Source organism: Ptychodera flava, chromosome 7 (genome assembly GCF_041260155.1).
Source record: "Ptychodera flava strain L36383 chromosome 7, AS_Pfla_20210202, whole genome shotgun sequence".
Classification (NCBI taxonomy): domain Eukaryota; kingdom Metazoa; phylum Hemichordata; class Enteropneusta; family Ptychoderidae; genus Ptychodera; species Ptychodera flava.
The window spans coordinates 17,876,983-17,904,498 of record NC_091934.1 but is presented as its reverse complement, the minus strand read 5'-3'; the positions used below and the strand labels follow the sequence as shown (position 1 = coordinate 17,904,498).

Sequence of the window (27,516 nt, the reverse complement as noted above, 5' to 3'; positions counted from 1 at the left end):
TTAATTCCTTGGCTTAAGAAACCTATCAAAGTCCTTTGGGTTTACTTTGGATATGAAGAGATGAAGTGTTACAGCTAAACTGAAAAATGAAATTCAAAAAAAAATCGAGAGTATGCCGAATGGGCAGAAAATGATATACCTTATTATATTTGGTGAAATAAGAATTTCCAAAAGCCCAGGACTGAAGATCACATATCTTTCATATTGACTTTTGAGACAAGAAAGTACGTAATTACATGTTTATACAGTTTATTTATGATTGAAATAGGGATAAAATCAAGAATGTATCGACATAGACAAACTTAAAAAGGGGAGACTCCTAATGATAGATGTTGAGTCAACAGTAAAGGCCATAAAATGCAGATGGGTCAGAAGACTCATAAATAGTGAAGATAAAACTTGAAAAATCAATTTTAGATGTTACTTTGAACGATCAATGGCATCGAATACAGTTTCACTTTGAACTTATTTTTGTATTACACTTTTAGTGCCACCAATGTGATGTAAATCCTACATTTACCAGCAAGCAATGAAATGTTATCATTATAGTAAGTTAAAATGTGTAATACGTGTGTTTATACGAGAATCAAAGATCTAGAAACGTCTTTGTCAAGTTCACTTCAATAATTTACAGTACGATTGGACACATTCTACAAGTATGCAGGTATTTTTGAGTACATTGTTTAAAACAGTTGAAAAAATTTCAGGCAGAGGGGCTACGCAGGAAAGTCAACAACACTGTGTTTTTCACGAAAACCATTGTGTTTAATAAGTTGAAAACCTCTCTTCATCTTCCGCAAGAAAGGCAGACCGTGGGAAGTAATTTTGGGGAACCTAAATTCTAATTCATCAAATGAAATCTTGACAGCTGATCTGCCCATCATCAGCAATATTTACAGGTCAACCCTTTTATACTCAATAGGGGAGGGGGTCAATGTGTTTTTGATTTAAGACACAGGCCCATACTCGCTTAAAATACATGGCACTAGCCACGAATCTCGTCATTCAGTTGTAGTTTAATGCACCATTCGGGCGTGTAAGTTTACTATATCAGATATATATCTGTATATCAGAGATGTCTGGATGTTTGTAGAATGAAAGTCTGTATTTTCATCTTAACTTTGTGTCCAAATTAATGGTGGGGGATATGTGATATGTGATTTCCAGAAATATTCTGTGTATACGGGTTATTGTAATCTTGTCAGTTAGTAAGGTATTGGTAAAAGTGTCCGTTAGACTCAGTATGTATTTCCAGCTTTGGGATTTTCAATCTGAAATTACCTCAATGGCAAATGTATGTGCAATTTTTGAATGATAAGCCTAGCTAGGCAGCAGCTAACCTGTGAAACGAGTAATTTTCCTGGCAGAATTTCACACAGTGCACATTGGTGTCACAATTCACTGCTTTCCAATGTTTTGTATGCCTTGAAGTCCGATCATAAATAAAAAAACAGTCACTGGTATGCACAGAGCATATTGCGTCAGGTTTATTAAAGTGTGAATGACGTGCCATACAGAGATACAACTTGGGCAAAATTCTGCACAAAGTCCAACTGACAATGTTTGTTCTCACAATGTTTACCAACTGAGTCTTTAGCTGTATGAGAGTTCAGAAATTAATAAACTGCTTCCCTAGGCAGCGTTTGTGCATTTGAATCTGCCTTATCAATCTTCACCACTACTCTGTGCTAGTGTTCTGTGCCAAAAATTCTATACTTCTGAACTCCAAAAAACTCATATTTGCAATACTGTTTGTTAGTGATGTTCGTATTTTTCTTTATTTCATTTGTTAATATGACATTATTTGATTTTTTAATATGACAAAATGGTACAATTATTCAATACTGACAGATATTCAGCTAATTGCGTACACCTAGGATTAGGTCACACTACATATGACTTCAAAACTCAATATTTGGTCTTCAAGCCATCAACCCTGATTTCAAACATTGGCCTTGATTGGTTATTCAAATGGATGATAACACCCATGTCCCATTTTTTACTTCTGCCATCAACCCATGATTCTCAAAACAACTGAATTGTAAAAACATTTAGTCACTATGTTGCCAGATATGAATCAATGTGCCTTTGGGATTACTCTTTGTTACAGTACAGGATGTCAGCGTAAAGTTTTACAAAATCTATAAAAAATGTAGCATATCGAATTAAAACATATTTTTTCTTGATCTTTTAATCTTGAAATAAATCATAACATAAATTCAACTTTCAATTATCACAAATATATTAAATTGAGCTTGACCAAGGTGAGATGATATTCACAGAAGAATAAACTCTCTATTATGACATTTTCCCAGTATCTGTTCACATATTTTCCCAGAATATTTAAAGATGTCACACGAGATGTTTTGAGATTTCAAAAAGGGTAAAAGCCTGTACATATGTGATACACCATTAATGGTCCTGCAAAGTTTCATGCTTGTATCAGAAAATGAAATATTTTGACAAAACAAATGACATTTATCTGCTCTACTTATATCATCTAAGTTATTGCAAAAAATCTGATATAATCTACAACTTGTCCCTAAACGTTGTTCACATATCAGCAAATAAATTGCAGATTTATTATTTTGTTTTCTATGATTTTATCAAGTCACAACTTGAAGATCAGGGTGTTTCCATTGGGCACAACAGCAAAGGAGTGTGTTTCATGGTAAGGAATATTTTGATGTTAACTATTGGATCTCACTGTTGTCAACGTTGTACATATATCAAAAGAAAGATTCTGTGAGTTTTTAAACATTTTGAACACTTAATCTATGAACATTTTCTACACAGAAATTTGATCTGTGTTCATATTTCACCAGTTTTGTCACTTTGAAATCACTACAAGACTTTGCCAAATAAACTTGGTTGTGTCCCTTCGTTTACATGAAGCTGCTTCAGCAATGATCATCAGTTACACTGCGGCCGCTATTTTAAATTTCGGGTACACACAAGGGATGATGGGATATGTTGTGCGTACATATCAACAGACCTGCTGTATGGTTCGTCTCGTATGTGCTGCCACAGATAGGACAACCCCCTCCCTTTATTGCTTATCTGTGGTTTAAAACGTTTCAAAGATCAAGACACAGAAAAGTAAGAATAGACAAATTTTGAAGTCTATAATGAAGTTGTAAGTGTATACAACTTATAATTACAACAAGGAAATCCAATCACACCAATTGCGAGAAGCAAACATTTAGGAGGAACCTATGTGAGATGTTCCTTTAAATATTTAGGCAAGGAATGGCAAGAATGCATAGTACCTGCAGCTAGAATAATTATTATTTGATGATTATTTGAACAGTAGTTTTGAAATTTCACTGAATATCTTAACGTACTTTTACTATGCACAGTAAAACAATATTTCAGATGCTTCATATCACTGTATTTATCTGGAGCAGAAAACAAAAAAGTTATTGGAAAACAAACTGTCAACAATGCAAATCAAACAAGATTGCATTTACTTTATTGTTATGTGCCTTTGAATTTTAAGAATTTGTCTACCAGCAAAGCGCAGCGTATTAGTGCCCGACTAGCTGTTACATGCAGGTCTGATAATCATATACCTTATGGCACTAATTGCCACACAGTTATCAGTGAACAAGATACTCATTATCTGCAGACTGAACTTGCCACACTTGCATACTTGCAAATATGACCAGTTTAGAACTTTTATATCTGCATACCTCTCACTGACGGAGGGTGAATCTAGAATCCAATTTGTGTTTGTGTTATTACCATAAACAAAATCACTGATAAATGTCTGACTCGTGGCATCTTTCATCACAAATTCATCTTGCAGTGGATCGACCATCGCCTGGTCGTCCACTTGGCTGGAAGATTTATCTTGTCCTTTCAGCTTCTTGTTCCTGTGCCAAGTGATACACTGTCCGAGGATGCAAATGAATGCACCAAGTAAATGAAAGCCACCCATGGCGTAAAATGAGTAGTCATAATTGCCAGTGACGTCATATATCCATCCTGTCAGGGAAGAAATTCATCAGGGTATTGTGAAAATGCTTAGCACAAAGTCTGTCCATGCAAAGTAATGCTTCTTTCAACAATGGCCCTATTGCAAGAGGGTGTAGATGAGATCTGAGTAAAAGCGCAATATATAGTACTAGCTTATTGCCAAAATCACACTTGAGTGTAAAGTCATTTTTATGCTCTAATGGCAAATGTAATGTGGAAGGGAGGATACTCGCATAGTAGACACTTGTGTTTGTTTCCCGTCCATCAACAGCAAAGGCTTTATCTTTATCTTGTGTTGAGATTATTGTTAAAGTTTTGTCTCTTTTTGTGAACTTTGTTTTGACAAGCTGTATCTTTTATGTTCTTGCTTCTTTTTGTGGGTTATTATTGGGTGGTTTGGGAAAAGGATTTTTAATGTTTCGTCCTTTTCAAGTTCCTGCCAGTATTTTGCAAGATTTTCTTTCAAGTCTTTTGTTTTAGTTTATGGCCTATAAGTTAAACTGATAAAGAGGTTGCCCCTTTAAGTATTCAAATGTGTAGTGTCCGTGAAGCTACTGAAATACAGATCACAATAATATGTAGGAAACCAAATGTTCAGTAAATCATTTATTGTTCACTTTATAGTGTTACTAGGACAGTTTTGTATAGCATTTTCTACATACCAGTTGTCATTGTCTACATACCAGTTATCTCAAGAATTTTTGCATTCAGTGTTGTATTTCTGATAAAATTTTCTGGTTATTGAAAAATACCAGTACTACAAATATTCTTTATGTCAAACTTCCTTAATGATATGTTTTTGATTTGTTTGAAATCAATTCTTGTCATAATTTTACTGTTTTTACAGGTTTACTGGTTATAATAAACAATAGTTTGTTTCACACACATATTCCTGAATGTGTAGTGTCCGTGACGCTTTTACCATACTACAAAAATGACTAGAAAACTAACAAAAATGAGCAAATTTTGCTGCAAATACTATTAATGTTTTCTAAAGACTTCAACAATTGCAGTAAAAAATAATTTAAATGTACTAAAGGGCAAATCTGTAAACTAGAGGAATCATAAGCTCATGGGGAGAAAAAATGAAAAATTCTTTTTTTTTCGTAACAAATCATTTTGCAGGAAATCATTATAAGTGTGTGTATGTCAATAAGGTAAAGCAAACTCTTAATTTCAACGTAATATTTTAAGGAATATTTTACAATTGAGTATTAAAAGACATTTCTGTCCTTTTTTTTGTAATCATTTTCTTCTTTATTTCCTTCCGTAATTCCATCGAAGTCTTATTTCAAGTGAGAAAGGCAGTTTATTTTTACACTGTGACAATTAATAGATTTGAAACACCACTGCGTGCACCGTAGGGGGTGAGTCAAATTCATCGATGTGGGCGGGGGTTCACTCGTTATTTCTACCGACGATCCCCCGGCCGTAACTACTGACAGCTCCCTAGGTCCCGTTTCAATTTCAACACATAAATTAAATGTGAATACGACATAGCAGGTTACTGAAAGCCATTCGACCTTTTCTTTCAAGACTTTCTATAGTCGATCGTCTTGAAACTACAAAGTCACTGCATTACCCTGTAATTTACAGTCATATTTGCAGACAAAATTATGTACGCACATATTGTAACCATGATTTCGCAACAAACGATCGTGGCACAATCTAAAGCATAACTTGATTCTGTGTTGTGAAGCGTTTCAAGCACACTATCAAGTGTCACCTTAAGCTTCGTCTAACAAAGCGTGTGGACATTCTCACGCCTCATTAACAGTACTGTATTTTCAAAATGGCGACATGCCTTAGTCATCCACTTACCTCTGACCTTGTATTAACCATGAGTATAGACTGCCCTTCTAGTCACTATCCCTGTTTATGTATTCGCCTGAGAATTCGGTAAACACGTGACAAACCTATTGACTCGAGGTGAAAGCATTTGACACGTGATCGTTACGCTCTAGTATTTCTGAAGGATACAAACGTTGACACAACGCACAAATAAGACATACAAAGCAGAGAAAATAAGTCAACAGAAAAAAAATTGGGAATCGGGAAAGTAATAAAGCTGAGAGAGTCCTATGCATATCTTAAATTTTTCCGCATATCTTTAAGTAATCTGCATTTTCTATCTCAGAAAAAGGTAAAACGGCAAGTTTTTAGATGGCTGAGACAACAACAGGCAATCTACTCCTTCTTCACTTCCGGGATATTTACTGGGATGAGTCAGTCATGACAAAAATTTCGAAGACAGTGGGAGCGTCTTTTATAAAATTCCCGTTGCTCTAAGCACAATAAGAGTTTTGCAGTTATTATTGATAAAAAGATCAATTATGAAATATTGAAAACAAATAGTAGAAATCGTGGAAGAAATGTTGAACTTCTTATTAGTGAAACAAGATGCTTCGCAAAACCTGATAGTAGTAAATAGACGACGATATGTTCCAAACCAACACAGTGATAGAGAAATCATTTTCACTTCATAACAAAGTTGGATTCTTAAAAATGGGAATTACACCTACAGCTATATTTCGTTGGAGGTTAACTTTAACAACGATGCAAACTTATTACATACGCGTGGTGCAAAATCTCCTTCATGTACAGCGATTGTTGCAGAGGAGTGTAGCGCAGTGTGGCGATTGTAAAACGATGAAACCCTGGGTAGTGATGGAATTTCCACAGAAACACACACTGTGTTTCTGGGATATTTTGAAAACAATACTACTAGATGTTTGCAAGAGGAATTTTTCGAGGAGAAGTTAGCATTGATAAATAAAACATTCAATTGGTCGAATATACACAAATTTAAATTTGTAGAGATAAGTCAATAGCAAGGGCACTCAACCTAATTAAAGAGTATGGGAAGTATTCTGATCTTAATTTTTAGTGACAAAACGGAAGTACTGAAATTGGGGACCTTGAAGAAGAAAGATAAGATTTAATATCCTTGGCCTAAGAAACCGATCAATGTCCTTTGGGTTTACTTTGGATATGAGGAGATAAAGTGTTATAGGTAAACTGAAAAATGAAATTCAAAAAAAACATTGAGAGTATGCTGAAAGGGCGAAAAAAAGATACGTTATTATATTTGGTAAAATAAGAATTTCGAAAAGTTCAGGACTGAAGATCACATATCTTTCATATTGACTTTTGAGACAACAAAGTACGTAATTACATGTTTATATAGTTTATTTTATGATTGAAATAGGGATAAAATCAAGAATGTATCGACATAGACAAACTTAAAAAGGGGAGACTCCTAATGATAGATGTTGAGTCAACAGTAAAGGCCATAAAATGCAGATGGGTCAGAAGACTCATAAATAGTGAAGATAAAACTTGAAAAATCAATTGTAGATGCTTTTTTGAACGATCAATGGCATCGATACAGTTTCACTTTGAACTTATTTTTGTATTACACTTTAGTGTCTACAATGTGATGTAAATCCTACATTTACAAACAAGCAATAAAATGTTATCATTTATAGTAAGATTAAATATGAAATACGTGTGTTTATACAAGAATCAAAGAAGATCTAGAAACGTCTTTGTCAAGTTCACTTCCATAATTTACAGTACGATGTGACACATTCTACATGTATGCAGACATTTTTAAGTACATTGTTTAAAACAATTGAAAAAAAATTGCAGGCAGAAGAGCTACGCAGTAAAGTCAACAACACTGTGTTTTCAGGAAAACCATCGTGTTTAATAAGTTGAAAACCTCTATTCATCTTCCGCAAGAAAGGCAGACCGTGGGAAGTAATTTTGGGGAACGTAAATTCTAATTCATCAAATGAAATCTTGACAGCTGATCTGCCCATCATCAGCAATATTTACAAGTCAACCCTTTTAAATACTCAATAGGGGAGGGGGTCAATGTGTTTTTGATTTAAGACACAGGCCCATACTCGCTTAAAATATATGGTACCAGCCACGAATCTCGTCATTCAGTTGTAGTTTAATGCACCATTCGGGCGTGCAAGTTTACTATATCAGATATATATCTGTACATCAGAGATGTCTGGATATATAGAATGAAAGTCCGTATTTTCATCTTAACCTTGTGTCCAAATTAATGGTGGGGAGATGTGATATGTTGTGATATGATTCCAGAAATATTCTGTTTATACAGGTTATTGTAATCTTGTCAGTTAGTAAGGTATTGGTAAAAGTGTCCGTTAGACTCAGTATGTATTTCCAGCTTTGGGATTTTCAATCTGAAATTACCTCAATGGCAAATGTATGTGCAATTTTTGAATGATAAGCCTAGCTAGGCAGCAGCTAACCTGTGAAACGAGTAATTTTCCTGGCAGAATTTCACACAGTGCACATTGGTGTCACAATTCACTGCTTTCCAATATTTTGTATATCTTTAAATCCGATCATAAATAAGAACCAGTCACTGGTATGCACAGAGCATATTGCGTCAGGTTTATCAAAGTGTGAATGACGTGCCATACAGAGATACAACTTGGGCAAAATTCTGCACAAAGTCCAACTGACAATGTTTGTTCTCACAATGTTTACCAACTGAGTCTTTAGCTGTATGAGAGTTCAGAAATTAATAAACTGCTTCCCTAGGCAGCGTTTGTGCATTTGAATCTGCCTTATCAATCTTCACCACTACTCTGTGCTCATGTTCTGTGCCAAAAATTCTATACTTTTGAACTCCAAAAAACTCATATTTCCAAAACCGTTTGTCAGTGATTTATTTTTCTTTATTTCATTTGTTAATATGATATTATTTCATTTGTTAATATGACAAAATGGTACAATTATTGAATACCGACAGATTTTAATGGAATTGCGTAAACCTAAAATTAGGTAACACTACATATGACTTCAAAACTCAATATTTGGTCTTCAAGCCATCAACCCTGATTTCAAACATTGGCCTTGACCGGCCATTCAAATGGATGACAACACTCATGTCCCATTTTCCATTCTGTCATCAACCCATGATTCTCAAAACAACTGCAAAATAAAAACATTTAGTCCTTATGTTGACAGATGTGAATCGGTGTGCCTTTGGGATTATTCTTTGTTGCAGTACAGTTAGTCGATGTAAACATTTACAAAATCTAAAAAATGTAGCGTGTCTAATTAAAACATAATTTGTCTTGATTTTTTAACCTTGAAATAACTTCATAAATAAATTCAACTTCAAATTATCACAAAAATATTAAATTGAGCTTGACCAAAGGTGGGATGATGTTCACACAAGAATAAACTCTCTATTATAAAATTTTCCCTGCATATGTTCCCATATTTTCCCAGCATATTTACTAATGTCAAATGGATGTTTTGAGATTTCAAACAGGATTAAACCCTGTACATATGTGATACACCATTAATGGTACTGCAAAGTTTCATGCTTGTATAATAAAATGAAATATAACACTTATCTGCTTTACTAATATCATCTATGTTGTTGCAAAAAATGTGATAATCTACAACTTGTCCCTCAACGTTGTTCACATATGAGCAAACAAATTGCACGTTTAATATTTTGTTTTCTGTGACTATATCAAGTCACACCTTGAAGACTAGGATGTTTCCATTGGGCTTAACAACAAAAGACTACTTTTCATTGTAAGGTCTATTTTGATGTTAACTTTAAGATCACACTGGGGTCTGTGTTGTGTACATCGTACATTCAGCGAAAAGAATGATTCTGTGACTTTTTAAACATCTTGAACACTTAATCTATGAACATTTTCTCCACAGAAATTTGACCTGTGTTCACATTTCACCATTTTTGTCACTTTGAAATCACTACAAGACTTGCCAAATAAACTTGGTTGTGTCCCTTCGTTTACATGAAGCTGCTTCAGCAATGATCATCAGTTTCGGGTACACACAAGGGATGATAGGATATGTTGTGCATATTTATAAACATATCTGCTGTATGGGTCGTCCCATATGTGCTGCCACAGATGGGACAACCCCCTCCCTTTATTGCTTCCTAATATCTGTGGTTAAAAAGTATCAAAGATCAAGACACAGAAAAGTAAGAATATACAAAATTTTCAAGTCTAATAATGAAGTTTTTAGTATATACAACTTATAATTACAACAAGGAAATCCAATCACACCAATTGCGAGAAGCAAACATTTAGGAGGAACCTATGGGGGATGCCCCTTTAAATATTTGGGCAAGGAATGGTAAGAATGCACCAAATGCACAGTACCTGCAGCTAGAATAATTATTATTTGATGATTATTTGAACAGTAGTTTTGAAATTTCCACTGAAATATCTTAACGTACTTTTACTATGCAAAGTAAAATAATATTTTAGATGCATCATATCACTGCATTTATCTGGAGCAGAAAACAGAAAAAAGTTATTTGAAAACCAACCGTCAACAATGCAAATCAAACAAGATTGCATTTGCTTTATTGTTATGTGCCTTTGAACTTCAAGAATTTATTTGCCAGCAAAGCGCAGCGTATTAGTGCCCGACTAGCTGTTACATGCAGGTCTGACAATCACATACCTTATGGCACTAATTGCCACACAGTTATCAGTGACCAAGATACTCATTATCTGCAGATAGAACTTGCCACATTTGCATACTTGTAAATATGACCACTTTAAGAACTTTTTTTATCTGTATGCCTCTCACTGATGGAGGGTGAATCTAGAATCCAATTTGTGTTTGTGTTATTACCATAAACAAAATCACTGATAAATGTCTGACTCGTGGCATCTTTCATCACAAATTCATCTTGCAGTGGATCGACCATCGCCTGGTCGTCCACTTGGCTGGAAGATTTATCTTGTCCTTTCAGCTTCTTGTTCCTGTGCCAAGTGATACACTGTCCGAGGATGCAAATGAATGCACCAAGTAAATGAAAGCCACCCATGGCGTAAAACGAATAGTCATAATTGCCATGACGTCATATATCCATCCTGTCGGGAAGAAATTAATCAGGGTATTGTGAAAGTGCTTAGCAGAAAGTCGCTTCAGGCAAAGTAATGTTTATTTCAACAATGGCCCTATTGCAAGAGGGTGTAGATGAGATCTGAGTAAAAGCGCAATATATAGTACTAGCTTATTGCCAAAATCACACTTGAGTGTAAAGTCATTTTTATGCTCTAATGGCAAATGTAATGTGGAAGGGAGGATACTCGCATAGTAGACACTTGTGTTTGTTTCCCGTCCATCAACAGCAAGGCTTTATCTTTATCTTGTGTTGAGATTATTGTTAACGTCTTGTCTCTTTTTGTGAATTTTGTTTTGACAAGTGTATCTCTTATGTTCTTGTTTCTTTTTGTGGGTTATTATGGGTGGTTTGGGAAAAGGATTTTTAATGTTTCGTCCTTTTCAAGTTCCTGCCAGTATTTTGCAAGACTTTCTTTCAAGTCTTTTGTTTTAGTTTATGGCCTATAAGTTAAAACTGATAAAGAAGTTGCCCCTTTAAGTATTCAAATGTGTAGTGTCCGTGAAGCTACTGAAATACAGATCACAATAATATGTTGGAAACCAAATGTTCAGTAAATCATTTATTGTTCACTTTATAGTGTTACTAGGACAGTTTTGTATTGTATAGCATTTTCTACATACCAGTTATCATTGTCTACATACCAGTTATCTCAAGAATTTTTGCATTCAGTGTTGTATTTCTGATAAAATTTTCTGGTTATTGAAAAATACCAGTACTACAAATATTCTTTATGTCAAACTTCCTTAATAATATGTTTTTGATTTGTTTGAAATCAATTCTTGTCATAATTTTACTGTTTTTACAGGTTTACTGGTTATAATAAACAATAGTTTGTTTCACACACATATTCCTGAATGTGTAGTGTCCGTGACGCTTTTACCATACTACAAAAATGACTAGAAAACTAACAAAAAATGAGCAAAATTTTGCTGCAAATACTATTAATGTTTTCTAAAGACTTCAACAATTGCAGTAAAAAATAATTTAAATGTACTAAAGGGCAAATCTGTAAACTAGAGGAATCATAAGCTCATGGGGAGAAAAAAATGAAAAATTCTTTTTTTTCGTAACAAATCATTTTGCAGGAAATCATGCAAAGCTGGGTAAAATCCTGATACATTCACCTTATTGTCTACAACAGATGTGTATTTTTCTGGTTAAACTTTTAAAAAGAATATTTGTACAAATGTTGTATAGTCTACTATGTTATTTCTCCATCAACCCATAATATTTTGTAGTGTCCGTGACGGTGTGTCAACACAATAAAGAACTGGTTGCCATGGAAATACTGAGAAAGTTTGGTTCACAACTTTTCAAGCAAATATGTACCACACCTTAAGCTTTGTGAATTTAGTAAATTTAGATATGTGTCTACAAGATATAATTTTGACAAGACAGCTTCTCAGCTTGTCAAAATCAATTGTAAATCATGAGATATGCATGATATTTGGTGGGGTGAGTGTAGGCATTTCACCACGCAGTAGAAAGGGAAGCCAGGAAACCAAAATAGTCAATATTCAAAACTATAGGAAGCTACTGAGGAGCAAGAAGACCATGTTTCAGAGGAAGATGTGTAATCTGAAAAAAATGCTCCCCAAGTGCCACCAAATAACACCATTTTAATCTCTATTTTTCAAAAAACTCCAACGGCAGGAGGGGGGACACCCCCCTCCTGACCTCCCCCCCGCAAAAATACTCCCCAAGTGCCACCAAATAACACCATTTTAATCTCTATTTTTCAAAAGCTCCAACGGTAGGGGGAACACCCCCTCCTGACCTCCCCCTGACCGCTTGCGCGGCCGCTTGTGGTGCTTTGCACCACATCTTTGCCCTCTTTATCCTCAGACAGCCAATTATAAATCTGAAAATTTCCTCTGAAAAAAAATAAGCACAGCTAATCTCAATTGGAAAACAATTTTTTTTAGAAATTTACAATAGTAAAAAATTTTTTTACAATTTCATTGTGACCACCCCCCTACCAAGATCTAATGGTCCATCCTTAGAGTTGTATGAAAATTTTGATAGTCGTCATGACAACGACCACGACCTCGACCGAGACTAGACATACTGTAGCTGTGCTAAAAATAGACCATGGGCTTTTTGTAGGGAGGAGGCATATTGCCCGTGGTTGATACATTATGATCAAAATGCAATGAAAATGCGTTTTTGTTGACCATCACTTCCAGTGCGGCCTGTCATTAAATAGTCCAGTCAAAATAGGGTTAGACCCACCACAAATTGCAACAGAATTTTTTTCTTCAGAATGCATTTTAATGAGGTACCCATAGCAACATATTAAAAGTTTACTCGAATCCACCTTGGGGAAATATGTCTAATTTGCATAAATCAAATATGGCGGCCAACCATCCAACAAAATAACATAATTGGCTATATATCACATGTTAAACAAGCTATTTCAGTGATTTCAAAGTCTGACACTAGTTATTTGGCTCGGGGAATCATTTTGAAGGTATAATGTTTCATAAAGGTGCTTCATTAATTTGCATAATTCCAATATGGCGGCCAACATTACTACAAAAGACATTTTTGTCATATACCACGTGTTAAACAAGTTATTTCAGTGATTTTTAAAGTTAAAAGTATATTTCTTTGGCATGGACAAATGATTTTCGAGATGCAATGATTTGCATAGGAAATTTGTTAATTTACATAAATCCAATATGGTGGCCAACATTCCTACAAAGGACATTGTCGGTCATATACCACGCATTAAACAAGCTATTTCAGTGATTTTAAAGTTTTAATATTTTTATCGGGTATGAAGAAACACTTTAAGTGGCTCAATTTTTACAAAGGCGGTTTGATAATTTGCATAAATTAAATAGGCTGACATATTAATGCCCTATGGCTTAATAGCTTCTAATATAAATAAGGGTTTGGTATAGTTTTTAGCACTAGGAAACTATCAAGAAGAAACTGTTAAGTTCTTGGACTTCATTTTTTAAATTCTGATATTTCTGTATATGACGACTGTTAATGATTATTAGTCTTCTGAATGATATATTCTCTTTCTAAATATAACATTGAATTCATCTATGTGCGGCATTTTCGTAATTTGTAAGGGTTGTAACACTCTACAGTGCCAAATCATGTAATCTGTAATGTTTAATGTTAAAAAGACGTGTTGAAATCTTTAGGTATTAATTTAAACTGAACCCCCTTCTTATGGATGGGTGCATCTTTATAAGATCCCCTAAATGATAGGCAACAAACAAATAACAGCAAAATACAATAAACACAACAAAGCTAAAAAACAGAAAAAATGATATGACCAAAATAAAAAATGCCATAATACACAAATTGAAACTTGGCACTATTGCAAACAATGTCAGATTCATAAAAACTTTATGGACACACAAACTCAAAAAAATCTGAAAACTGCACGCTTTAGCAAAGACTTACAATTAATCCAAACACAGAGTTCCAACTATTACACAATACAAACAAGTACATCTTGAGTCATTTTTCCGAGTGTCATTTTTCCAGATGTACATGTTTGTATCGTGTAACAGTTTGGATTCTGTTGGGCTGTTATTTTAAGCCTTTGCTAAGCATGCAATTTTCAATTTTTGTGAGTTTGTGTGTTGATCAAGTTTTAAGAGTCTGACATTGTTTGCATCAGCGCTAAGTTTTAATTTGTCTCTATTGTGGCATGTGTTATTTTTGGTCACATTATTTTATTTTCTGCGTTTTTATTATCTTTGTTGTGTTTATTGTATTTTTGCTGTTATATGTGATGACTTCTTGCCTATCGTCTAGGGCATGTACCAAAGATGCACTCGCCATAAGGAGGGGTTCAGTGTAAATTAGAAACTAAAGATTTTGTCCACGACTTTTTTAAAACAGTAAACATTAAAGATTACCTTTTTTAACACTGTAGAGTATGAAGCACCTATAAAATCACAAATAATGCTGTACACAGATGAATCGAAAGTTATATTCAGAAAGAGATCATTATAAGATGACTAACAATCATTAACGGTTATCATATTTAGAAAAATCACAAAATAATTAAAATTGCATGACTTTCTTACATCTCAATAGTAAACGCGCATCAACATATACGTATTTTAATCCAATAGGAAGTCATATATGTAAGTCTACCAAATTTGCTTTAACATTCTTTCAAAATACAATATATTTATGGGGTATTTTTAACGAATTCAGGGTTCACAGTCACCTATTAAAATAAACTTTCATCCGTAAATGGATCGTTATTGTAAGTAAATTTATTGTATATTTTCCACATTTTTAAAAATAAATGTTCAAGGACTTAAGGTGGAGCTGAACGTTGTCAACACAGTTTTTTCGAAGGATATTTCTCATCTAAGATGACAAGAAACCGTACAAACTATTTTGTGAAATGTAATATTTCACTTGAAACAAGAGTATATCCTCATTCTAAAATGGCATGGGCTGAACGACTGACACTCAAAAAAGTGCTTAAAATCATGGTTAGCAAAATAAAAATGCCTCTAATTCAAAATGTAAGAATTTTATTGCAAAACAAAATAGTTGTTTTGTTATATAGCATTTAAAAACATAATGTGAAAATTTCAGAAAATTTGACCCAGCCAGACTAGAGTTATATTCTTTGGAAATCTTGAAATTCGGATAAAAGGGAAGCAGGAAATCGGGTGATTTGCATACATTTGCATACATTAACCCTTCTATATTACGCAACTTACGACGACTGCTTGCCATGCTAAAAGGTGAACCTAAAAAAAATTAAATCTTGGGTTAACGAATTCATCAAAATTGGACGAATATTTGCAAAAAACATATTTAAGCAAAATACACTCGTTGGGTGCAGTGCCCTCTAAACAGTTTTTTCTTGATATTCCTATTGCTAAAAACTCTACCAGAACCTTATTTATATTAGAAGCTATTTGGGCATTAATTTGGCAGCCATATTTAATTTCTGAAAATCATCAAGTGTCTTTTAAAAACAATGAACCGCAAAAGGTGTTTCTTTATGCTCAAGAAATATAATTAAACTTCAAAATGGCTGAAATAGATTGTTCAATACATGACATATGACGTCAGAAAATGTCTTTTGTAGTATATTGGCCGCCTATGGATTTATGCAAATCAACAAAGTGCCAACGCCAATCATTGCACCTCAAAAATCATTTGTCCATGCCAAAGAAATATACTTTTAACTTTGAAATCACAGAAATAGCTAACCCTTCGACTGCTGTAATTTTTACACCAAATTTTACTGCAATATTTTACAAATTTTTGTGAACATTTCTGTAAGTTTTTTTCATTATTTTGGACCAAATGGATATCATTTTTCAGCAGCTACAGTTTTTTATCAAACTTTTGGCAAAAAGCAGAAAAATTGACTGTTGTTCATTTTATAAAGTTGACAAAAATAGACTTTGGCGCCCAAAGGGTTAATACATGGTATATGACAGAAAATGTCTTTGTAGGTATGTTGGCAAACCTATTGGATTTATGCAAATTAACGAAGTACCTATGCAAATCATTGCATCTCGAAAATTGTTTGTCCATGCCAAAGATAATACTTTTAACTTTGAAATCACAGAAATGGCTTGTTTACCGTTTGACTGCTGTAGTTTTTTACACCACAATTTTAATGCAATATTTTACCAATGTCTGTGAAATATTCTGTGCGGTTTTTTCATAATTTTGGACCAAATGGATATCATTTCTCTTGAGCTATATGTTTTAATCAATGTTTGGCAAAAAGCAGAAAATTGACTGTTGTACATTTTATAAACTTGACAAAATTAGATTTTGCCGCCCAAAGGGTTAATACGTGGTATATGACAGAAAATGTATTTTGTAGGTATGTTGGCCACCATATTGGATTTATGCAAATTAACAAATTACCTATGCAAATCATGCATCTCGAAAATCGTTTGTCCATGCCAAAGAAATATACTTTTAACTTTAAAATCACTGAAATAGCTTGTTTAATACGTGGTATATGACCGAAAAGTGTCTTTTGTAGAAATGTTGGCCGCCATATTGGAATTATGCAAATTAATGAGGTGCCTATATGAAACAGTATACCTCCAAAATGATTCCCTGAGCCAAATTACTAGTGTCAGACTTTGAAATCACTGAAATAGTTTGTTTACATGTGATATAGAGCCAATTATGTTATTTTGTCGGATGTTTGGCCGCCATATTTGATTTATGCAAATTAGACATATTTCCCCAAGGTGGATTCGAGTAAACTTTTAATATGTTGCTATGGGTACCTCATTAAAATGCATTCTGAAGAAAAAAATTCTGTTGCAATTTGTGGTGGGTTAGGTGCCAAAATCTCGTAGATTGACTGGACTAATGAAGTACGTCAGTTCAGATATTTGACTATGCACACCAAACTGACTGAATTTTGTCCTGGTCTTTGATAGTCCATGTGGGCTACCATTTCATGGATTTTGGTAGCCCCAGGGAAAAGTTGGCAGTCTGTGGACGCGGGACTACCGCTAATTTCGAGCCCTGTTTCACCACTAAATACCATCATAGAAGAACAGAGTCAGAGACTTAAAAGTGAAGCTGTGCAAACAACTTCAACGTTCGATGTTCCGTCATCTAATTTCGAACTTGCCACTTTGTACAGATGTGCTGATGACATGATCTTGTCAGGTGACTGCGCTCATTAATATGCAATCAAACTTCTGACTGAAACATTAGCCCATACCTGACCCTATTTTCGTTAGCAGCGCAGCCAGCGGTAGAAATGGGTCAGAGGACCAGACTTTTTGTCTGGTTCCCTGCCCCTTTCTACCACTGGCTGCGCTGTGCTCACGAAAAGAGTCAGGTATGCGCCAGTCATTTTTCCCAGATTTGGGGCAAATGGCGTGGCGTGTGATATCAGGCAGGGATGTTCGAAATGACTGCGCCCTTGGCAGTCACTCAGCAACAAGGCAAGTCAGTCACCATCAACACAAGCCTTCAAAACAATCTGTTGCAGTATGAAAACGTATGAAGTGAAGTGTGTCAGCAATTAACCTTTCTGGAGTCCCAAAGTGTATACTTCATCAGAAATGAGTAAATCGAGTTTTTTTCGAACAGCATAATGACAATGCGGCAGACACAGGGGCAGACTACACCAATGAAACTTTTGTTAGCCAATCATCATGCTCAACAGTGTCGTCCAATGATAGCCGTGGATAGAATGGCGCATACCTGACCCATTTCGTAGAAAGCGGACTGGTAACCAGACTACCTGAGAATACGATAAACACGTGACCCACCCAGTGACTCAAGGTGAAACCAATCTGACACGTGATCGTCATGCTCTAGTATTTCTGAAGGATAAATACGAGCAAAGCAGACAAAATAAGTCAAGAGAAGAAAACAGGAAGAAAAATAAAGAATCGAGTAAGAGTTTAAGCTGAGAAAGTCATGTGGCTATATCAGATTTTCCACATGTCTTTAAGCAATCTGAACTCTCTATCCCTGAATTTGAGAGGTTAACAGAAGTAAGTAAAACGTTTAAGGAAAGTTTGCAGATGACACAGAGAACAAAAGGCAATCTACTTTTTTTCCGAGTCCAAGATATTTACTAGCATGAGTCAGTCACAACAAAATTTCCAAGACAGTTGAAGGAGCTTTTATAGAATTTCCACGGCTCTAAGCATGATAAAGTTTTTGCAATGATTATTGACGAAAAGATCGATTTGAAGAAAGTGTGGAAATGGTGGGAGGGACGTTCTTATTTTAGTGAAAATAGACGACGACCAGTACATAAGTAAATGTATATGTTCCAAACCAACACAAAGATAGAGATCTCATTTTCACTTCATTACAAAGTTGGATTCATAAAAATTAGAATTATACTGACGGCTATGTTTCGTCGGAGGATAACTTTAACACAGCATCCGATCCAAACTGACATACACGTTCTGTAAAATCTCTTTCATGTACATCGATTGTTGCAGAGGAGTGTAGAGCAATTTGGCGATTGAAAAGCAACGAACCCCGGGTCCTGACGGAATTCGCATAGAAATATACAGTGTTTCTGGGATATTTTGAAAGTGATTTGGCGATTGAAAAGCAACGAACCCCGGGTCCTGATGGAATTCGCATAGAAATATACAGTGTTTCTGGGATATTTTGAAAGCGATAGTACTAGATGCTTGTGACACGGAGTTTGTCGAGGGGAAACTGGCCTTGAAAACAAAAACATTGAAAAACAAAACGATAAAAATACTCAATTCGTCGAATATACGTAAATGTAAATTTGTAGAGATAAGTCATTAGCAAGGGCACTCAACCTAATTGGCGAGTATGGGAAGTATCCGGGTCTTAAATTTATAAGTGACAAAACGGAAGTACTGAGATTGAGGACCTGGAAAGAGAAAGATAAGATTTAATTCTTTGGCCTAAGAAACTTATCAAAGCCCTTAGGGTTTACTTTGGATATGAAGAGAATGATAAACTTTAAGGCAAGAAAAATGGATTATAAATAACAACAATCAAGAAAGCGATTCTTAATCAATGGAAACTGTGTAAACTGTTAAATAGTAGTATAATTGTCAGTAAACAAAGAAAGCCAATTATGAGAATTAGCAGGGTTAAAATTCAGATTCATATGATTTTGTCATATAAAGGATTTTTATTTGATTTACATAGCAAAACACACCGATCATTCAAAAGCAAAGTTTGTTAAAGAAAAGAAAGTCAATTCTTGACTGATTCTTGTATTCATATGAAGCTGAGTTCGTGCACGGAGCCTATACGAGTCGGTGAAACGATTGCCAGGTGTTTATATTTTCAGCACACATATCGACATACATTTGCCTTCCATGTATACACACAAAACTAGTAAATCGGAATTAAACATAGCTGAGATAACGTGACCACAAGAATCAGATCTCTGTCATGAATTTAAAAAAAATAAAACAAAGATTTTGGTACACGAAATGTCCTATTTTTCCAATTTATCCGCAAATACATGTCATATAATTTGGTTCAGACAAGATAAAATTTTTATCATCAAAGCTTTTGTAAACATTGAGATAAATGAAAGGTACGTAATCTACAGCTTGTCCCTGATCTTTGTTCTCGTATCAACGAATGAATGGCGAATGCAATGTTTTCTAGTCAGGACATTGTTGTTGTTCTTTTTCTGTGACCATATCAAATCACAACTTAAAGACTAGAATAATTACATCAGGCGAAACAGCAAAAGACTACAGAGTTCACTGAAAGAAAGACACTTTCCTTTTGATTGCAGGAAATACTTCGATGTTAACTATAATATAAAACTTGTGTATGTGCTGTGTGCTTTCTTTGTTCATTAAAAAAGAAAGGCTCCGAGAGTTTTTAGAAATTTTGAACACTCTTGATGCTTCCAAATATTCGAGGTTACACGAGTTTCTTAGATTACGACAATCAAAAGTAAGAACATGCTAAAGACGTTTGAGCAATAAATATAAATTAAAATAGGAAATCCAATGACACAATTGCAAGAAATAAGCATTCAGGATAAACCTATGCACCGATGCATCGTTAAATATTTGGGCAAAGGATGGTAATATTGTGCATTACGTGCTGCTAGGATCATCTCTTGATGATTACTTTAGCAGTAGTTTTGAAATTGCGAGATTTTTTTGTTTGCCAACGAAGTGTAACTCATCAGTATCTGACTAGCTGTCACACACAGGTCTGACAATCATATATCCTAGCGCAGAGACATTGCTACACAGTCACCTATGAACAAGATGCTGCACACTGTACTCGCCACCCCGAGGAAGCTCACATTTGTATACTTGCAGATATGACCAGTTTGACAATTTCTTCTATCTGTATGACTCTCACTGGGTGGAGGGTGAATCTAAAATCCAATTAGAGATTTTGTTATTGTCATCAACAAAATCACTGATAAATGTCTGACTTGTGGCATCTTTCATAACCAAATCGTCGTACACTGAATTCACGATTGTCTGGTCATCCAGTTGGCTGGTAGCATTATCTTTTTCGGTCAACTTCCTGTTCCTGTTCCAGGTTATACACTGTCCGATGATGCAAATGAAGCCACCGAGTAAATGAAAGCCGCCAAGTGCGTAAAACGAGTAGTCGTAATTGCCGGTGACGTCATATATCCACCCTGTCAGGCAAGAAAAATCACAGCGTTGTGAAAATGCTCATCACAAAACCTCTGGATGTAAAGTAATCAGTTTATTATAGCAATGGCTCAATGACTCAATTTGATATAGTTCGCTCAATAGACCACAAACCGCTTGTGTAATAAACCTTTCGGTAGGGGAGCTTGCTGCCAAAACATTATTTTCACATCAGTGCGTCTGATATTTAGAGTTGAGTTCTCTGTGGTTCAGCATCCATTAAAGGAGAAAGCAGGACTGGTGTAAAAGTTAACGACGTTCATCGAACTTAAATTCAGCGCCATGGACCAAGCATTGCACGTGCCGATTAGAAATGTTCAGTCCTTTTATTCATTGTAAAAACAAGCAAAAGAAATAAAACAAACATTACAATTCTACCTATCGAAGTTTTAAATGAGCTTTTTAAACAGGTATCGTAAGATAAAGGTAACATTAATATTAATGAAAGGCCACAAACAAAAGGATATATAAAGGGATTTTCAAATAGTTAATAGGGAGAAGGTGGTTTTCGAATAGTTACTGGAGGGCAGTTATGAACAGCTTCACTTTCATTCTGGCATTTTCTACACAAAACATCTTTGTAAGTATACATGTACTTACAATCCCCAGTGCCAGTTTCTCAACATCGGGTTGTCTGCTATACTTTGCCTTTGAGTTAGTATTGGTTAATCTAAGATTAAAACGATTGGAAATATTTTGGGTTTATAGGATTTTGAAAAGTTTGTCAAAAATTATTGAAAAAATAAGGCACCAGACCATATTTGTTGCTACAGACTAAGGTAAATTTCTTAATTTTGTTCAATCTACTTGGCAACAAAGTTAAGTTAACTGCTTTTTACTAAATCTAGTCAAATTTGCTTTTTTTGCAAATGTAAATACAGTGAAATAAACAAAAATTTTGCAAACTGTACTTATCATATAATTCTGCAGAATGTTTTGAATCTTACAAATTTTGATCCTTTACCTGTTTTTGATATATCACGGTTGTCAAATTGCGATTTTTCGAACAGTTATAACCACTACTTTGTTTGACTGCTGATAGTACATTGTAAACTCTCCTATTTTGCTAAACTGTCATTTTCATTGTGTGGTAGATGTTCAGGAAACTAAGGTATTTCATACTTTTGATGTTAGTACCTCAATAAGGCAAAGTAAAATAGTTAAAATTGTATTTTTTTATTCTATCTACTTAAAAATACAAGGAGTTCAAGTAGCTGGTGAAATATTTGTATTAAAAAGATATTTTGAAATTGAAAAGTTGAAAATGTCTAAAAATTGTTCATGACAACACTACCTTATATTTTCAAGGCCACCTTGAACATGACCCTCTATTTTTCAAGGCCACCTTGGACATGACCCTCTATTTTTCAAGGCCACCTTGGACATGACCCTCTATTTTTCAAGGCCACCTTGAACATGACCCTCTATTTTTCAAGGCCACCTTGGACATGACCCTCTATTTTTCAAGGCCACCTTGGACATGACCCTCTATTTTCTCAAATTACCAAAACTTGGGGAATGGACAAAACAATAATGACAATTTCAAAGAAAACAATAGGATCTGTCATTTTGAAATGGTAGAAATCTATTTATTGTGCAAATTTATCAAAAGTGTCGGGTACCCTATAGCTGAAAGTTACAATATTACAAATTACCCTTAAAACATGTGAATTGCAAAAACAGAAGAGTAGATGAGCTTAAATTTACTGAATAAACCAATATTACTACAATATCCTATTATCCCAAAATATTTCCAATCGTGTTGATTCTGTTTTTATATGTTCATTTATTATAATGATACACTTGGCATAACTATGTGTACTGAGTAGTAAGACTGATTACAAACCTGCCAGTGGCGGTCCTAAAAGGAAACAAATCCCTGATGGAAAAATTAGAATTTTCAAAGTGATGTTGTTGTTGGTGGTTCCGACGTATTCCCTTGTGCAAACAGTGGGTATGGAGAGGTAGACTGCCGATCCCAATCCCATGACAAGGCTCAGTACAACAAAGCCACCATAGGTGTACGCCAGTTGAGGTATGATAAAAGCTACCCCTACGGTGACGGTACTAAGGATGTATATGTTAGTAGCCGATATGACTTTATGGTGAACAAGAAAAGCTCCTCCTGCCCTACTTGCGATACCGCCAATTCCAACCATGGAAACAAGCCAAGCAGTTTTGTTGTAAGCTGCCCACTTCCTGAACCTTTGCGCGGGCTTGCATGTGAACTGATCCACCGAACATTCCTACAACCACGAACGCGAACGAAATGACGAGAAGTGTAAATCGTACATAGGTGAAGAACACCACACGCAAGTAATGGGAATAGTCACAGATTCTCTTTGAGGTTTGTTCCTCGTCCTTCTCATCAGTGGCATAGTTGCTCTCTGTTTCACAGGGTACCTGACATATGTCACTCTCTTTATCCTTTGCTGCGCCGTTCCTCGCTAGAGGTCTCATCAGTGTACCACTGATTACGATGTGAGCACACGTGGCAGACAGAATAAGCATAGAGCCCCGCCATCCATATTTGTCTATGCTAGCCTGAAGCAAGGGAGGCATTACAAATATACACACGCCGCTGCCAACCATCGCAATTCCGTTGACAAGTGAGTGCTTCTTTGGAAAATAAATTGCAAGCATTGTCAGATTAGGTGAAACACACATCCCAAGTCCGGCCCCTAGGGAGAGCACAGGCAAAAAGAGAAACGAAATAAATTCAACGATCCACTCTAAGGGAACCTTCATTTTTTTATGAGGAGGGGCGGGTGAGTTTTACAACATGGTTGATGGGTCAAACTTTACAATGGACAGTTTTAGGGGTATACAGTGATACAGTGATGGGTGTAGTTGAGGGAATTGAGGAAAGCTCTTACAAGGGGAGTGCCAAGTTAATTAAGGGTTCATTTGCATATTTAATTAACCTTGTAATTAGTGATATTACTCCAAAATTACAGCGTAAAACTTGATGAAACATGCCGCGTATGGTTGATCTGATTCATATCTAATTGTCCCATGACGCATTAAGCAGTGTCAAGTAAATTAACAGCTCATTTGCATATTAAATAAAGTTTTGTAATTAGTGATTTAACTCTGAGAGAACTGTGCAAAAGTTGATGAAACCTGCTACATATAATGACATAACATATATCTGATTGTTCTGTGAAGCGTACTATTATTAATGAACCTGTTGTAAAACACGTGAGCACATTTAGTTCACATCTTGTCATTGTTGATTTGGTAAGAAATTGGTTGAAAGTTTCATTTAGGAAGGTTTGAGCAAACGTTTAAGTCTTTCACTTTCGTGGCACATACTACCTTAACACAAGATGGTAAATAGTGAATTCGATCTCGTTATAATCTCGAACGAAATCTCACACGTACCCACAAGGACGCCAATACTTCCATACAAGTAATTAAGATTGGTTGCAAAGTAGCTGATAAGGAATCCAGATGAGGCCAACAGTCCACCGACAATTACTGCAAGACGATGTCCGAACAATTTTGCATTGACTGCACCCAAAATTCCTAAAAAGTATAAGCATAAAAATAAGCATAAAATATACACTGCCTCTCAGCATATTTATTTGTTATGAATAAGATTTGATGTAGATAGGCTATAAATTAACCAAACCAAGAAGTGATCATAGAATTCGGTTAAATGGTAAATGCACAGATGGAATCCGAAACTCCTGTTTGGAAAATTGCAGTATTTCTTACCAGTTCAGAAATAGTTTTGTACAACAATTCGCAAAAAGGCTTACTAGTTGCAACTTGATGAAGAGCTATTCAATTGATGTAGGTTAGTACTGTGAAAGGAAAACCTGCATCGGACGTCATTACTCAGTAACGGTATATAAGCAAAGTATTTCAACCATCCTCTTTAACATCAATACAATACAATACAATACAATACAATACAATACAATACAATACAATACGATACCATACCATACCATACAATACAATGATACAATACAATACAATACAATACAATACAATACAATACAATACAATACAATACAATACAATAGCTCTTTATTATCCCAAAACGTGGGCAATTCTTTGTACGACAGCGGACAAGTTAAAAAGTTACAAAGATAAGACATGTATAAAATATTTAAAAAAGGTCAGTGACGTTAAAACACATTAAAAGCAGAGATGACTAGTCGTTTCTGTTTGATTCAGTACAGAAATTGCAGTGGGAATGAACGAATGTTTTGATCTATTTGCTCTAGTTATTGGAACCCTATAACGCCGGCGAGATGGTAAAATATTGAATTCCTTGTAAAGTGGGTGGTGATGATTCCTGACTATAGAATTGGCTTTGTGTAAAACTTGTTTTTTATACAATGTACTGAGACTGGTTTGTTGTACTCCAATTATTTTACTACAGAATGTTTACTATTCTACAAGTTTGTTCTTGCACTGTACAGTGAGGTTTCCAAACCAGCAAATGAGTAAAAAACTTCAGACACTTTCAATACATGATCTGTAAAAAGCACAAGCATCCTTCTTTCAACTTCGAAGAAATTCAATTTCCTCAAGAAGAACAAATGCAGATGAAAATCAACAAATAGAAACCCGGGCATGTGTTTTATTTCCTTCAATGTGATTATAAATAAGTTAAGGAGGCATCCTCCACTCCTCTACCTGCTCTGTAAGCAAACTGCAAAGGATCTAACATATTCTGGGTTTTATCTTAAATATACCGTTTTATGATTTTGTATTTATGATCTTTATTTATTTTTATATTTACGAGTGATGTAAGGGCCACGGGTCTAAAATCATTTAGAACCTTTGGCGATACTTTCTTTGCATAGGTACTACAGTAGCTTGTTTCCACAAGTTAGGTATTTTCTGGAGATCAAGGGACCGTTGGAAAATAAAATGAAAAATATCACATAACTGATTGGCACATGATTTAAGGACATAACCGCTAATGTTGTCTCTGCCAGGGCTTTTTCTAGTTTTTGTATTTTTCAGGGACTTGCGCACATCATGTAATGTAATAAAACCTGCTCATTTGTAACAACAGTTTCCCTAATTCTCCTCTGTTCCCGATCAAAATCATGGACATCAAATCTTAAATAAAAATTTATTTAGTGCATCTGCAAACTCTTATCAGATTTATTTTCCCACTTAATATTATCTCCGTTCCCTTAGATTTTAGACCTGCCATAGTTTTTATCCCATCCCAGGCTGATTTCAAAGACCCTAAGCTTATATATTCTCAATTTTGTCTTTATAATTACCCTTGGCTTTCCTGATTTATATTTTCAAATCCCTCTGAACATCCCTATACTCACTTAGATTACCCTTTTTAAACAATTGTTTCTTCTTATTTAATATAATTTCTTCTTATTTAATCAGGAATAAAAAATCAGGGGACACAGTGCAAATTTCGATACAATAGAAAATTTACCTCAAATTTACCGATATTTGAAAATCAAAATGTTGCCATTCCTGTGATAGCTTTATGAGGAAAATAAAAATGTTGATTTTCAAACTAAGACGGTGACAAATATATTTACTGCAAGAGCTTTGAAATGAACCAAAACAAGCGACAGACAAGAAAAGCATTGAATAAATTTGAGCGCCCAATTATCTGTCCCCGATTTGCATTTTACCTCAAGGTAGATGTCTACCATGGGAATTATTAGCCAAATCAATTAACTGACAGTCATCATATCAATGAAGAATGCCCTTGTTATATTCACTGTTTATGACTTTCTAAAAAATGCGTACAAATGTATTGAAAATGTAGTGTCACCGTACTAGATTTCAAGGTAAACTGGCAAAACATATCGTTTCTGTGCGCTAGAACCTACAAAACGTGTTGATGTCATCATGCATCTTCATTTTTGTCATTGAACCCCCCCCCCCCTCCCCCTTGGTTCTCCAGAATCTGAAATCCATGTGTAGTGGAACACGTACACTGGAAGTAAACGATGATGCCTTAGCTTTAATAAGCTTCGTAATTTCTGAAGGCTGGACTTTGTCATAATGAAATGTGACGTATATAAATTTCTAATGGATATGTTGTATTTCTATCAAGATGTGCCTCCAAGTAAAATGGAAAATCCTTTTTTTTCTCATCAAGTTTTTCCCCTACTGACTGCTCACTGCTATCTTCAACTTACACAATTAAAATCAAATGACAGTATGTTTTTTTATGCAATCATCAATCTAATTGCATTAATAACCACAAGAATATGACATAACAGGACAAAATATCTCACCTGTGAAAAATAGTACCGCTGATGCCACGGAAAAGATCCACGAAGTCTCTTCGGCGCTGGATCCAAAATACCGTTTCATATCAATATAAAGGGGGCCAAGGGAATGTACTAAACCACCGGTCATGAACTGGACGATGAACCCGCCGAGAACAACCAGAAACGCCGAGTAGTTATCAGGTTCAGTCCGTTTTTCGACGGTTGTCTTGCCACTCAT

General features: G+C 35.1%; 1 protein-coding gene across 1 annotated transcript; it reads right to left on the bottom strand.

Annotated features, from left to right (window-relative positions):
• On the bottom strand, window positions 1-27,516 carry LOC139136342 (monocarboxylate transporter 12-like). Its single transcript, XM_070704067.1, has 6 exons — window positions 27,303-27,516; window positions 24,445-24,588; window positions 23,217-23,741; window positions 20,832-21,044; window positions 3,693-3,987; window positions 1-79 (listed from the first exon to the last, which is right to left on the bottom strand). The coding sequence occupies exons 1-6, from the start codon at window positions 27,514-27,516 to the stop codon at window positions 1-3; spliced, it is 1,470 nt and encodes a 489-aa protein (XP_070560168.1).